The 15,345-nt window shown below is 44.8% G+C and overlaps 1 protein-coding gene across 1 annotated transcript in view; it reads left to right on the top strand.

Moving 5' to 3' along the window:
* LOC131263332 (synaptic vesicle membrane protein VAT-1 homolog-like) overlaps positions 1-15,345 on the top strand; it is a 55,963-nt gene that overhangs the window by 38,898 nt on the left and 1,720 nt on the right. The window contains exons 3-7 of the mRNA XM_058265515.1: positions 7,997-8,126; positions 10,094-10,309; positions 14,273-14,418; positions 14,558-14,717; positions 14,807-15,338. Coding sequence (XP_058121498.1) covers positions 7,997-8,126; positions 10,094-10,309; positions 14,273-14,418; positions 14,558-14,717; positions 14,807-15,338 — 1,184 coding nt within the window. The remainder of the gene's footprint in view (positions 1-7,996; positions 8,127-10,093; positions 10,310-14,272; positions 14,419-14,557; positions 14,718-14,806; positions 15,339-15,345) is intronic.

Here is a 15,345-nt window from a genome sequence, read left to right as displayed (position 1 = left end):
TGAAATACAACATCCATTCGCGATCATAAATTATCCAATGAAAAAATGTAAACGTTTTGCAAAACTGACGGGGAAAAGGCATCTGAAGGATGGATGGTCGTTAGATTGCTCGGTGTGTTTGTCGAGCAGCAAAAGAATAATAGAAAAAACCCAACCAGCCGGCATGTGACGATGAGCAAATGGAGGTTTGCCAGCACAAAACAAACAAACGGCGTACAGTTGGAAAATTGTTTCTTTTAACTCATTGTTCATCGGGCCGCACACCGCTGCGCACAGTTTTTATTTGAAAAATGAAATATCCCAGCGGATGGGGATAAGCTTCGATGGGGTGGTTTAAAGGTGATACGGTTAGATGCTGGATGATTGAAACCGGGTATCCGGACAAGCGCTGCTCTCTCACGAGCTCTGGTGATCGAGAAAGATAGTTTCTACCTCTAGAGTTCTTTTCTACTCCCGTGCGACGTCAGATAGAAGGAATTGACAGTGGAAAAATAGCGAATCTCTTTGCCCCGCCAGGGCAGCAGGAGTATTCAGAAAGGTCGTCCAGGTTTACAAGCGGAATGCGCACTGGCCCCGAGAAATAATTGAGTATCCTGGCAAATGGAAGGAAGGATGGAAGTAAGGACGCCCGATCGGTTGTGCTTTGGGGCTTGCTAACTCGGGTTGGCGTAGGTTGGAGAACGATGGTTCGCAAGTGCATTTCCCTGCTCACCGGGAAACGGTTCGTTCTGGGAGTTTCCGGTCGGTCCTTTCTGAACGTGGGTTTGCACAGAGAAGACAAGATATAGATATAAGCTCTAGAGGTATCGACGAGTGCACAATAATGTGTTCTTCCATATCCTTGCCTTCTTCTATCCATCACCGAACACTTAAGGCATCCTCGGCATGAGCATTCTATGCAGCTTTAAACCATAATCCTTTATTGCAAAACTCTTTCGCATTTCAGTCGGACCAATGGATAAGAACAAGTCAAAGAATGGCGACATCATATTGACGGTTTGCTATACATAACGATGCTATTCGCGAGGTGCTATGCAAACGATGATTATCTCTCACCTATACGGATAACTTTTTGATGAAATCACCATTTGTGTATGCAAGTGGATTGAATTAACATTAGAGGAATGCTTTGGAACATTCTGTCGGTAACAAAATGGAGTTTCTATCATCATCGAAAAATTTGAATTGAAGTAGAACTTTTTCTTAAAGAAGAATACAATGTCCAATTAACAGGTTCTCCGCCAAAATTTAAGTCATCATTTCAATAAAAAAACAATATAATTTTTGCTCGCATCCCTTGTTACGTTCTTATATCCCATCCCGCTTGTTACGAATTTGAAAACATCTCATAAACCAACGGGGAATTGAAGAGGTCCGTTGCCTTGTTAGACACTCATTCAGCTCCGGTTAAAGTCATCAGCACTGAAGCGCACGGTTGATTGAAGAGTTGTCAAATGTTCCTACCAAAGGCCATCTTCCATTCGATCCGTCTTTTCCGGGGCATTCCAGGTCCTTGGTGGTGTGCTATTCTTCTTGCCTTATTCTTTGTTTTTTCTTGTTTACTAACATTGAACCGAGACGGTTTCGAGAGGATTAGTTGAAAAGGTCTTGCTGAGAGGAGCCGACTCCCGAGGGATAAACCCTTTTCGCATCCAGCAGAATTGGTATTATGGCTGTCTATATAGATCGATGACATGGTGCTTTTGGGAAAGTGCGACTTTAAGAATAGAAAGATAACCGTAGAGAAAAGGCTAGAGAAATCACCTAGATGCTGGAAAAGATCGTGCTACGAAAAATCAGACTTTTCGCGGGCGTGTTATTTTTATAGTTTGAGTTTTCCTTCATTAGAATACAACAAAACTGACTGCACAACTTCGTATCCTGATCGTATCCTATCGGAAGTACGTGTCTTTGTGGTAATTGTCTTTGGATACCTGTTCTCCATATATTTGTCACGAATGTTTCTTCCATTAATATTGCTTGGAACGTTGGAATCAGAAAACAACCTCCGGAGTTTTCCATTGCGCTGGAGATCAGTTTAATTTTATCTCCTTCTCTAGTATTTTTAGCCCAGACAATGCAGAATTGTTGGACAAGGGAACGATACAAAAACAAAATAACGCTTCCTGATGATGCTGCTCCCCGGGAATTTGCCTAGCGCTAATTAACAGCGGCTATGTGTTTTGTGCGCGTTTATAGGCGAAAGAAAATTAATTAAAATTCCCCGAAGCTGTTGCAACGCGTCCTTCCTGCCAGCACGGAAGCACAGCCGGCTTCAGCCTTCATTGATCGCCATGACAAAATGTTCCATCATTAGATTTTCTTACCCTACGAAACGAAATGTTGCTGGAAAGTTCATTAAACGGCCAAGTATGGAAACTAAGTGGGAGAGTGAAAGTTTTCCTTCTGCATGCCGTCTGTTCAGCCCACCGAATAATGACCGAACTAATATCGCCGTTTGTGCGTGAGCTTGAGGACGTGCTCCTGGTTTGATGCGATTTTATGACACACTTTTATGGCATGGTTTTCCACTATATATAGCGCCCCGTCCACAACCGGGAGTCGTCTAGGCCCGCCCGCCCTTAGCTTCCTCCCATGGATCCCGCCGGACTATTATCACCCGAAATTCGTTATCGAATAATCCGCTTCCGGCATCCATCCACCATTTGGGGGCGGCACGCACGGAACATTCCCTCACCGACCACCTGTAGTTACTGCGCCGAAATGTTAGCCCGCACGCCCTCACAGTCGATTCCGTGGAGAGTGTTTTATGTTAACAACTTTTCCAATTGTGTCATAAAAATCGCTGGTTTTTCATGGCACCATGGAGGGTAGAGATAAAGTGATGCTTTCTGGAAAAACAAAACGCGTCGCCTGCAGCTATCTTCTTTTTCTTTCGCGTCGAGCATCAATTGGGGATAGACAATGAGAACATCTTCGTACGGTCGGACCGTTTTAACAAGACATGTCGTTACTATTGATGAGATATGTTTCCCCCGTAGGGGGATTTGTGTACTACGGGGAATCGAAATCGATTATGTTTGCCTCTGGCGGGCGTGAAGGAGTGAGGAAAAGTTATCCATTGAAAATAGATATCGTCGCAAGGTAGATTTTAAAGATCGTTGTTCAGTTGATTTTTCCGGATTAGAATAATAATCGTTTACTTCAATTTTCCTGCTTCCACATCAATTTTGTTGTTGTTATTAGATATAATTTTAGCGATTGATATTTTTAAATTTGTTCTCCAACCGGTTTTCGCAGTTCATCATCTCTTTTTTCGATCATTCGATTTAAGCCTGGTTGTTCAAACTCAAATATTATCTAACTCTCTATTTCTCTCGCTTATATCCCTCGAAAAGGCCGCTTGCTTGTTGATGCACGCAATTTTGATCGCCGGTGTTAGAAAATAGAAAAGGCTTCAGTTCCGCCTACTCACTAAAATTTGTGTCCAACAACTCAACTCCGAAAGGAAAAACCAGTCGGTTCCACGACAGGCCCAACGAACCGTGGTTTCTTAAAACACTCGACCCTTTTCTCGTCCGGAAGATTGCCGCTGCTTGTGTTTTTTCCCCCAAAAAATTGGTTGTTTGCCAGCGGCTTGAAGCCCAAGACAAACTGTCACTTGCCTTACGCACCAAGGGGCATAATAGTATGCAACGTCGCAACAATTTAATTAACACACCAAGGAACTGTTGAATGCATAATTTTGTCATTTTCATCCGACGTCCCTCGCCGAACACCACCACCGCTTCGATTTCCTGTTGGTTTGCCTGGAAAAAGGACCCTAAAGGTTTCCACTTTCCACCACTCCGGCGAGACACATCCGTTCTAGTAGTAAAACAACAGCTCCATCAAGCTCCTTCCGTCCTCCCCAATCGTCGAAGAAAATTTCCTCCATCGTGACTGTAATCCCTTAAGTAAACGTAATTTCATTCATTCCCGCGTCTCGTCCAACAACGCTATCGTCGATGAAATTTGGCAAAATATGTAAACGTCTTATTGCTTCGCATTCGCCTTGCCTTGCCGTCGGTTCTGGGCCGGGTTCATACCACTTGTTCTTTAAGTATAGTGCCAAGTGGAGGAGGGGTCGGTTGTCCACAGGAGCAGAACTCAAGTTCCGGTTCGAGGAGAAGAGTGTGGGTTCGTGGTTTCATTGTAATGCCTTGTGGGTGGAAAGGGCGGACAATTAATGAGAAAAGCGGCCTATCCTGTTCCGATACCGTACTTCCGCCTTTCTTCCCTTTCAAGTCCTCCGGTGGGGGGACATATTTCCGTTAGAATGCATGCGGTTCTGGAAAAAAGGGAGGTTGGACTTTGGAATTTGTCGAGCTCCTCCATCAAATACTGGGGAGCGGTATTGTGTAAGTGTGGTTGGTTCCATCCATTGTTCAGTATGACACCCTTAACGTCCCCTTTGGTTTTGGTTCTTCCAGTCAATTGCCTACGGTATTGAAGCGAAAAAGTTCGATCACAAAAATGGACCTTCTTCTCGGCTATATCATCGTTCAAAGTGTGTCACCAACTTTGTGCGGAAACGGAAGTGGAAATTTTCCCAGTGAATGACACATACATTCATTTTCCAGGCTTCCGGCTGTCTCGTGGGGCTGTGAAGAAAGGGAGCAATATTTGCCAGAGCCCTGAAGCGTTTATTGAGGTTAAGATATTTTAATACCATGAACCGGGGGTTATTCCTAGTGCGTTTGGTAGTGTTAAACAGTGATTATACGGAAGGTCTGACACACAGGTCAAAAGCACTTAATGTATAAAAGAAAATAGCAAGAAAAAACACAAACAAAGTAAAGCTAACATAAACGTTCTCCCTGGGGTTATTTTTTTTTTTGCTGGGTAAACCTCACTGAATGCTCACTGAATTTGCTCGGAATGAACGGAATGTAAATTCATTTTTCTACTACCGAACCAATCAAGATTTTGATGAACTATCTGAGCTGGGGTGTGTTTGTGTGCTTGAAATTTTCCGATGGTCGATGATACAAAACCATTCCTTGGTGGAAGGGTGAGTTTTTTTACGATGAGCCAACACAGAAAAGGATTGCATCGGCGGTTGGAAAATAGGGTTTTGAATTGTGGTAGTCCGTTGATGGGGAAGCAGGTTGATTAAAGTATTGTCGTTCCGTGCCGTTGCTGTTAAATTTCATGGTTGGAACTAATTTTACCTTTTTTTTTAACATTTTTATGTGTGTTTATTTGATGGGAAATATTTGTCTTGAATAACGGCTGAGGTTCTATCCGCTAGGATTTTCCAACCTATCGAGGGGTATATGAATCCCTCCACCCGGCATGTAATTTTCATGTTATACAAGTCTATTATTGGAGCGTAATGAAGAGAGGAATTTTATTAATTGGTCTTATAAAATCCTCTGCGCTCCGCCAGTAAAAACATCTACTCATGGTGGGGACGTTGACGTGGCAATGGGAAGACGAAGGACACGATAAACAATTGTCAGCGACTAGCGGAGGACATTACACCAACCAACCAGTCCCCCAACTAGCAACAATACGCCACAGACGACGATTCCAGGAAAACGATAATTGAGCGACATTTTTCATTCTCCCGAAAGCTCTTCCTCGCACGAGATCCACCACCGGCATGATGTTTTCCCGTCTGGCCGTTCTCGGTCGGGAAAACGGTCCTCCTGCTGTCTTCTGCACGCCTAGAGCTCTGGTGGTAGTACCGTGATAAATGTCCCATCGTCGCCGGTTCGTCAGCGGGAAAGTAGTTCAGCCGGTGTTTAAACGTCCGTTCTACTCCGGCAGAACTCGCACTACAAGCCGATGCCGCTGGCCCTTAATGGAATTGAAACGGAAAATTAATGAGAGTAATATAGATAACATTTAAGGAGTGTGCATGAAACAATGTAGGATGCCACCGGTTGAAACTTTTATGCTTAAAACAATTGTTTTGTTAATAACAAGAGCAGCCAATGGATGTCATTTAAATCCCTCAGGCAAATGTTTAGGATTGACAGACAAATTTGCGTGTTCGGTGGGGAAGGGAAATTTCATAAATTCACTTTAATTCCCACTAATCTCGTTTATGAGGTTCGAAATGCGGGCGGAATGATCATGTTTTCTAACCTAACTCACCATAATACCCTACTCTCTGCATTCTTCTAAAGCCCCCTCCTGTCTTGATAGCAAGAGAGAAGACAATATTTTACCACAAAATGTGGCAATTTGAATAAAACAAATGCCTATTAAACCGATGACAACAGGGTCTCTTTCTCGCATTACAAGCTCCTCCATCCCAACACTAATCACACATAATTACGTGCCTATATTTTACCGCCTGTTGTGAAGTGACTACCTTATCAGAACACTAGACACAATCTCAATCCCGAACAACAGCGAGAAAGGGTTTTTTTTTCTGTCCGGAAAATGGAACATCATTCACATAGCGTCTCGATAATGCCTTTTCTACGCGGGTGTAGGATGACAGAGTGTCGTCTTCTACGTCTGGTACGTGTCAGACTTTTCCTTACACGATGGAACCGTTTTTCGGAAGACGACAGACAGATGCCGCCGCTGCCATTCGTTTGATGTGGGGGATTTGAGTTTCCAGGACAGCGGGAGGGGGAAAACTTTTGGAGACAACTATTTTAAATTTAGTGCTGAATGAGTGCTGGGAAAACATGCGCTTCGGGTTTACTAATGAACATAGAATTCAGCTCAAGTGTGATGTTACGTGTTTGTCGCCATGCTTAATTCGTCAAGTGTTTCAAAACATAGGGCCGGGCACCTTTGGGACATGTTTTAAATATTCTTTTTTTGGTCTTCATAACATCCATCCACAGTGCAGGCTGGGAAATCGTTCTTAATTGAGTACATCTTCTCGCTCTCCGGAGTATTCACTTCCAAAACTGAGTCCCTCGAGCCCCTATATCCCTCTTTTGAAGGTGGCATGTGGTTTAGAATACCTTCACCAGAAAACACCAAAACGCTCATCAACATTCTCACATGCCCAGAAGGGGGGAAGCGAAGGTCATTGTCGTCGGTATTCGAAAACTCGACTCAGCGAGTTAGGAATTCGTCCGTCTCCCGATATGAAAATAATGGCCCTCTTTTACCACCGTACAGAATCACTTGAGTTGCAATGCACTAGTCAAGTGTAATTTTCACAGTTCATCGAAACGAAGCCACCGAAAGGGGCCAACAAGAGTCTTTCAGTCGCCATTAGAGCGTTGACTCTCGCTCGTTTCAATTTGTGTGCGACCCGAAAATTTTATTGGATATGATTTTTGTCAGTTGCAGCCGTCGACTGAACCCCGGCGAAGATTTGGAAACGGTGGAAAATTTCTTCCCGTCACCCATAATCCTTCTGGAGTGTGGAGGGTCACAGACGGTGCTCACTTCAAGCAAAGCGAGGTGCAACGAGCCAGAAATATTCCAATAAACAAATTTCTGGGGACTTTGGGACGCTTCGGGACTTTGGAAGATTGCATGCCGTTGCGGCGAGTGCAACACTGCATCCGTCCACCGAATGGTTCAAGTGGTTCTCGGTGAGAAACGACGACGAGGGTTTACTCCTCTTGGGAGTCAAAATGGTTGAAGACGTTGTTGACGTTCCACAGACGATCGAACGGAGCTGAAACGTGTGTCGTGACAAGGAAAAGTTTTTCCCGCTGATGTTCTAGAAAAGGTGGGGGTGAATGGACACCCAAATCTAGCTAACCTGTACTCGCCAGAGACATGGGAACATTCAAACAACAAGAAACTTCAACTGGCAGTTCTCAAGTGCCATCCCCAAGCCTTTTTTAAGCAAAAGATGAGAATGACACAAGACATAGTGGAACAACGTTTTCAGATACTTGATTTAGTTTACTAAACAAAAAGTGGTGACTTAAAGGGAAGCGGTTTTAATTAAGCAAATGTTAATTTTCTACAAGCGATGAAATTAAAATAAACTCAACGATACACGACCTATCCTCTATGTATCTCTTATCTATAACTTACCGAACACTTTTTCTTTTCTCTTCAGCGGATTGAATTTCCAGGACTTGATGGTCCGACTGGGGGCAATCGATTCCCCACCGAAGACTCCCACCATCCTCGGATTCGAATGCGCCGGTGAAATCGAAGCTGTCGGTGAGGAAGTGGAAGGATTTAAGGTAAGTTGGTCCTTCTTAGCCGAACTTAGTGTACTTTTTTGTTGTCACGAAGAAGAATATTCTCTACTCTCTATCCGGAAGAATGTTTCAAACTTGAAGGACTTTCCAACTTGTGAAAGTTGAAATAATCCCTGCAGTACAAAACGATGCATTTATCTTAGGATTCTTTTCTTTCACCAATTTTAAAATCTAATTGATTGTAAAATAAAGTGCTCGGTTTCGTTTGGAAAGAACTAGGATAGAAGAATTCAATCCTCTTTCTGTTTAAATTTGGGAAGATTCATAACAAAGGATTCTTATTTTATAAATTTGAAACCATTCTTCAGCGTTTTTGGTAAAGTCTCTAGCTGTCGTTAGTTGTTTAAGACCAAAACCCCCCAACTCCTAGGCTAGACCGATGGTGAAGCTTTCTTTTAAATCCTCTGGACCAGATCTAACCAGTTCAGGTCCGAGACTCAGCATCATATCTTTCCGTGAAGAGGTCCGCATGAGACGCAAGGAAATCCAAACCTATGATTATCCTGCTTCTACAACTTGCCGTTTTTTTCCCGTCGTGTGTCGGTCGTTAAATCAACTACCCCGTTTTCCCCCGGTGTGGACGTGAAAAATAGACAAGAAACGATTTTTCTTCTTCTGAAAGGTTTTTTGAGGTATACAGATGCTTTTATTTAACAGTGAAGGTGCTCGTTGAAGAAGTAGAGGAAGTGTATCAGTAAAGGGGGGAAAGTGAATCCGCTGATTACGAATTACGATCACGTTCGCATTCGAAGAAAACGACTTGCTCACATCCCATAAGGGCGAGTGTCCATCATCATCATCTAAGGAAGAGGAAGCCTCAGAGAGCATCCTCGTAATCATCATCATGTAGACTCGGGAAAAGGTGGCAGTAGTAGAAATATCATTATAATCAACATCCTGAATCTCAACCGTGCTCCGGCGGAGCACTGGAAAGTTTGCCTGAGAGAGAGATAGGTGCAAAACTCCAAATCATCAGCCTGAGCCGGATGAAACTAGAGACACTTGAATATGTTTCCCATCGATATTGTTTTTTCTTTCTTTGCCAAGATGGTAAGCTTGGTTCAAAACTTTCTTTGCGGTCTCTTTTAGACTCGCCTTATTTTCGCCCATGTTATATGGTTAGTCGAATTGAATTTCGATTGTTTTGGAAAACTTTGTGGAAAATTAATTCCTATCTCAGATTGACGCTGATGAGGGGCTCTGTTCTAAGTTATCCAGAGGCGAGTGTTTCTTCAAAGTATTGTGGGCAAAGCATTCCTCGCCAGTGGCATCGTTGGCGAGTTCGTTCATTTCCAAATTCACCTTCACCAACACTTTTTTAAATTTTCCAGACCCTCGAGGTGGTCGTTTTTGACGAACCAACGTGAGGTTTCAATGAACTTTGAAACTCACAGCTCGAGTTATCGATCTGCTTGCATTGCACGCGAACTTTTCTTGTCTGGTTATCTTTCCTGCTTGGATGTAACTGATATTTTCCAATTGATTGCTTCCGGTCGAAGGGATTGGAGGGTTTTTTTTACGGCAGGGAACGAGCAGCTCCTTCTATTTTAAGACAGGAAAAGCACTTCATCAAGTAACAGACCCTGCACTTCCTTCCGATTCTGACGGGGAAAGTTGGCAGCCGGTTTCGGTCAGCCAATCAATAATACATCTACTTACTATGCTTGTTGAAAACCTTGCGAAAAGCTCAGGACGAATGCTTTTTACAGGTTCGGCAAACTGCGCTGAAAGGAGGACGCGCTGTGGAAGGAAAAAACCCTACCGGAAACTTTTCTCGAAAGCAGCAAAAGTTCTTCGTTGGCAAAAATAATGATCGATTCAACTTCAGTTCCTATCATATCATAACAGCAGGGCGCATTCCCAACGTACTCTGCATCAGTTGTTCGAACAAAATCCCTAAAGCTTATGCATATTTCTTACTTCCCGTTTTTTGTATTCACCCCTTCTAGGTTGGAGATCGCGTGGTGGCCCTGCCGGAATTCCGGGCCTGGTCCGAGCTGGTGGCCGTCCCTACCAAGTACGTCTACCACATTCCGGAGGAGATGACATTCCAGGACGCGGCCGCCATCGTGATGAACTATCTGGTTGCCTACATTCTCATCTTCGATCTCGTATCGCTTCGTGAGGGCAAGTCCTTGCTGCTGCATTCCGTCGGCGGTGGAGTGGTAAGTAGCAGTACCGGGGCCCTTTCCTCCGCACAAAAGGAGAAAGCAACGGCTTGAAAGAGGACGCAGGATCGCTATTTTCTTAAGCTGGGTATTTAAGGTTTATGTTGGAGGAGACTTTTCCCTTCCGTGGGAGGTTTCTGTCGGCTTTGACTTTCTATTTCTGGATCGTTTTTATAGGTATTGTGGTATTACGCCTGTGTGTGAGTGTACATTAGCGGATAGAAATGAAAATAACTATTCGGTATTGTTAATCAGCAGGTCCGGAAAAGACGCACAACGGGAGCTGGAGGATGCACTGGTCAGACGGATTTATAGTGTTCCGGTTGGTCAGCACAATGTTCTCCCCAAGACCGCCGGTGTATTTTGTGGCTTTCGTTTGGCCACCACGCATATTAAACAAACGAAACGTGCCCGGAACCGCAACGATTCGGATCAGGATCAGCATCGGTAAAACCGGCGAAAATGCTCGAGAATTGATTGTGGGAAGTAAACATTCAAACGGTAGCCCGGCCGACCGGTGTCCGCCGCAGGGATATGGGCATTCGTTTCTCAAGGACACTGCTTGCTTCGTCCTGCCTTGCTTTCCGTTGGCAGCCGACCGGTGGGTAAATAATTGGGTGTGAAGTGATCCTTGTACCGTGGAACAATATTTCTTTTGCCTTTTCTCCCATTCCGTTGGTGGTTTTTCTTTGGATAACGTAATGATGGTACATAAAAAGGATGCCTTCCGAAGGAAGTTACGGTTCCCATCCAGTGAATGATTGCTCTCGACATTTATGTACTTCGGGGGCATAAATAAAGGGAAAAGTAGTTATTGTTTCCTTTTATTATTGTAACCTGTTATATCAAGGTATAAATAAACATCTTCTACTCTTTTTAGTACAACAATATCATATTAGTTCGGAAAAATCGGTTTATGGTAAACTGTAGTGTAATTTTTTAAAACAATCAATTGCGAGGAAACAAGCTAAAGGAAAGTACCACGCATCGAATGTTTCGAAAAGTAGATCAAGGATTTTACATGGAATTAGAGCACCATAGGCCGGTGATTAACATGTCCTCGTTTCCTGGCGAACATCGGAAGTTAAGTGTTCCCGACCCGCCACTGGTGGTGATGAAAGCATTAGCCCGATTGCAAACGTTGCATGCGTTTTTCACGTCAGGGACGAAACGAACCGGACGGAATGGCGCCACATTGTCGTCCTTTATCCCGATTGCTTCCTCTTGCTGTGTTGTCGGTGTGAGCTTTGCGGGAGAAGTAATTACATACCGATCGACGACCCGGCATTGGTGTAAATCGCACCCCTCCGGTAACGGTGCCAATAATGCATAGTAGAACTATGTCAAGAACAACGCAGACATGCTATTTCAGGACCACGATTCAGTTGGCGCCACGGTTTCCCGGCCAGCTAATGGAAACGGAATGGTGGAACGGGACGGTTTTGCTATTTATCATATAACCCTTGAGGGAGCCTCCTGTTACCTGTGAATCGTGCAAATATTATTGCCCTCTGTTGCAACTGCCTTGTATAGGACAAAAACTATCCGAGCGGGAAAGTCCCAATCTGGTTCGAAAATCTCTTTCTTCTGATAATGGGTAGGTTATTTTGCTATATACTAACTTCACTTCACTTTGTCGCCTAGAGAGGGTGGTTTCTGTAAACATTCCACGGACGGGTCTCGCCGTAAAACTTTCTCTAAAGGGGGCTGATTGAAAATTGGAGCTTCGTATACGGAAGTTTCGTTGCGGAAGGTCCTGGTTTTCCAACTCCATCTCAGCTAAATCGAGCGTGGATTGTTGGAATTATGTCGAGCTACCGCCGGGGTAGCAAATAAACAACATCAACTTGTGGTGGTGGAGGGGGGGGGGGGGGGCGGCACGTAGCATTGCCAGGCCGTAATTACCATTACGTTGCCATTACTACGCGCTTGCATTGGCGGGAGCCACCAGAAAGAAAGAAAGGGTTTCTCTACGTCAGACGGTGTCGGACGAAACATATATTTATTATTGAGCAAGAAATCGATCGTCTGGGGTTTCGCTTGCAGTGAGTTCTATGCGCGCAATTCACGGCAAGGTAGCAAATGGTGCTTTTATACCCGACAAAGCGCTCCTGGGACCTCTTTCACCCACTGCAGAAAGGAGAAACTTTTCTCTCTCATATTTTTCCCAAACGTGGAAATGGTTTCCGTTACAGACCGATATCCATTAGTAATATATATATTCCGGGTATGAATGTTACCCCACGGTGCAGGTCTCGCTTGAAGTTGTCTACGGTCTGGGACAGTGGACCGCGATGATGGAACCAGCCGCGAACCGTAGTGAAGGTAAGGGTCCGTTCTCGCGGTCGCCCGGTAATTGGTCGAGACAGACAGTCGGGCGCCCGTACCGTAGCCGGATATAAATATCCATCGGCAGGGCAACAAAGCCAACGAGCGGCAGTGACATAGACATTGCAGTGTGCAGTCGCATTTTCGGCCTGCAGTCGCTGATGGATGTTATTTGGTTACAAAATATAATTAACGCTTGTTGCTTCACTCATCCATTAATCATTTTCTTGCCAGTTGTACGATACTGGAAGAGAAATGGCACAGATTATGCCGTATTCGATATCTTAGTGAAACACAACTTTCGGAGCGGTCGATCGATTCGGAGCCTACCTACCCTAGCTTTCCTTGTCATCCTCTGTAGGGTGATATAATTTTTTCACCTCGTACACCCTAAGCTATTAGCCCTAATGGTAGCCGTAAGTCTCATTTTGCCCTAACATACGCCATTGATTGATTTCGGGTGAATGCACACATTAAACCCCTTACCCCCTTGACGCTGCATCGCGTTTGCGGGGTCGCATATCATCATTCACCGGCAAACCTTATCTCCCGAAGGAATCGTCGTGACTGTCGGAAGGTTGTTTGATTATTTGGATAAGCCAACCGTGTGTCACAAATGAGGAGTGTCACCACCAACACCGTACCTATGATAGTAAAGGGTTTGCCGTTTATAATGAATTGTGCCGAAAAACCGCAACACGAACCTATTCGGATAGGCCCCCGATGTACGTCACAACTGCCTTCTAAGTATTTTTAGCTGTTATTCTGCACTGAACCTGATATAGGCGCGCTGCTAGATTTGACTGATTTATTCGTGGCACCCGTTATCATTAAGCAAAATGGTAAACACACTTGCTGCAACCCTCCACCGCAGTGTGCAAATTATGCAGATATTCTCTGATGCCCATCTTCCATTGGCTTCGAAAGAAGCTTCTGGATTGCAGAAGCTTGAAAACAATGTTGCAACGGTAATGCGATAATAGCCCACCTTTCGCATCACCCCGGACCCTAATGGACGTTGCCATATCGTTCCGGCGTACCCGGAGGACAATAATCCCGTGACAGTAAAAGCTGTATCTCTTTACTCTCACTTTTGCTTGCTTGGTCATGCCCCGTCGGAAGTTTGTTCCATCAAATGCACATCGCCGTTGTTGTAACATCAACCGACAGACGCTGCCCGACAAGTGTGTATCAAGCTGGTTGTATAGGTTTAGTGGGGGGACTTTGTCCCGGTGGACACATTATGATAAACTAGTCTTACTCGGTAATAATATCCAGCATAAAATATATCCACAAGCAATGTTCACATGCAATTATGTTTACTGTTTAAATCGTATGAATTCGTTTACATCAACCGGGGTAGAATAATGAAAGTTATCTAAAATTGTCAAATTTATTGCACGTTGATGATTTTTAATCATATTTTCCACTGACACCTTTAAAATTGCTTCGTTTTAAAATAGTTCTTGCTCAAGAATGAAATGATTCGATCACATTTCACAGTGTAAATAATAAAAAAAAACACGTTAAAACCTCTCCCTTGAGATAACGTCCTCGTCTTTGCTGTTACTCCTTACCTTGCTACTCAAATAGAACGCTACCTAATCGCACCTTTTACCTATTCCTTCTCAGGGTCAAGCCATCGTGCAGCTGGCTCGCACCGTGCCGAATGTGACCATCTTCGGCGTTTGCTCCAAATCAAAGCATGAAGCCCTGGCCGCTACTGGCCTTATCGATCATCTAATCGATCGCACCGACTATGTCAACGAAGTGCGGAAGTAAGTTGCGTTTGTTTGCTCTAACGCTATTTTGGGTGAAAAAGATACACAAACTTTCACCTTTCGGTCAAACGGTGATGGGGGGATGATGGATTTGCCGAACAGTTGGTTAAAACATGTATTTCCCTCACGTTTGTAGGGTTACGACGGAAGGTGTTGACATCGTTATGGATTGCCTGTGCGGAGAGGAATGCAACCGTGGCTATGGACTGCTGAAGCCGATGGGCAAATACATCCTGTATGGTTCCTCGAACGTTGTCACTGGGGAGACGAAGAGTTTCTTCAGTGTTGCCCGTTCGGTAAGTGTCGGAGGAGTTTTAGCGTGTGTGACCAACGTAAAGGTAGATGACATTCCCCTTAATCTTATCGTGTTGTTTTCCATATCCAGTGGTGGCAGGTGGACAAAGTTTCGCCGATCAAGCTATTCGACGAAAACAAGAGTCTGGCCGGATTCAATCTGCGCCATCTGCTGTATCAGCAGGACGGTGCCGAGTATGTCCGCTCGACGGTGGACAAGATCTTCGGCCTGTGGAAGGACGGCAAAGTGAAGCCGGTGGTTGACTCGGCCTGGGCGCTGGAGGATGTAGCGGAGGCGATGCAGAAGATGCACGACCGCAAGAACATCGGTAAGCTGGTGCTGGATCCGTCGATGGAACCGAAGCCAAAACCGGCCACCCCGGCCAAGAGCAAATCGAAGAAGCAGGCCAGCGAAGACAAGGGTGCCAAGAAGGACAAGGACGATGACAAGAAGGCGGTCGAGAATGGTGGCGGTGACGAGAAGAAGGAAGGCGATGCCGCCGAGGAAGCGAAGGCCAACGGTGATGCGGAAGAAGCCACCCCGGCCCAGGTGAACGGTGATGGGGCAGAGAAGAAGGACGAACCAGCTGCTGCCGCCACGAACGGTGACGCAACCGAGAGTGGTAGGTT

This window comes from Anopheles coustani, chromosome 2 (assembly GCF_943734705.1).
Source record: "Anopheles coustani chromosome 2, idAnoCousDA_361_x.2, whole genome shotgun sequence".
NCBI classification, from domain to species: domain Eukaryota; kingdom Metazoa; phylum Arthropoda; class Insecta; order Diptera; family Culicidae; genus Anopheles; species Anopheles coustani.
The sequence above is the reverse complement of the archived record's forward strand: the minus strand, read 5'-3'. Positions and strand labels throughout refer to the sequence as shown.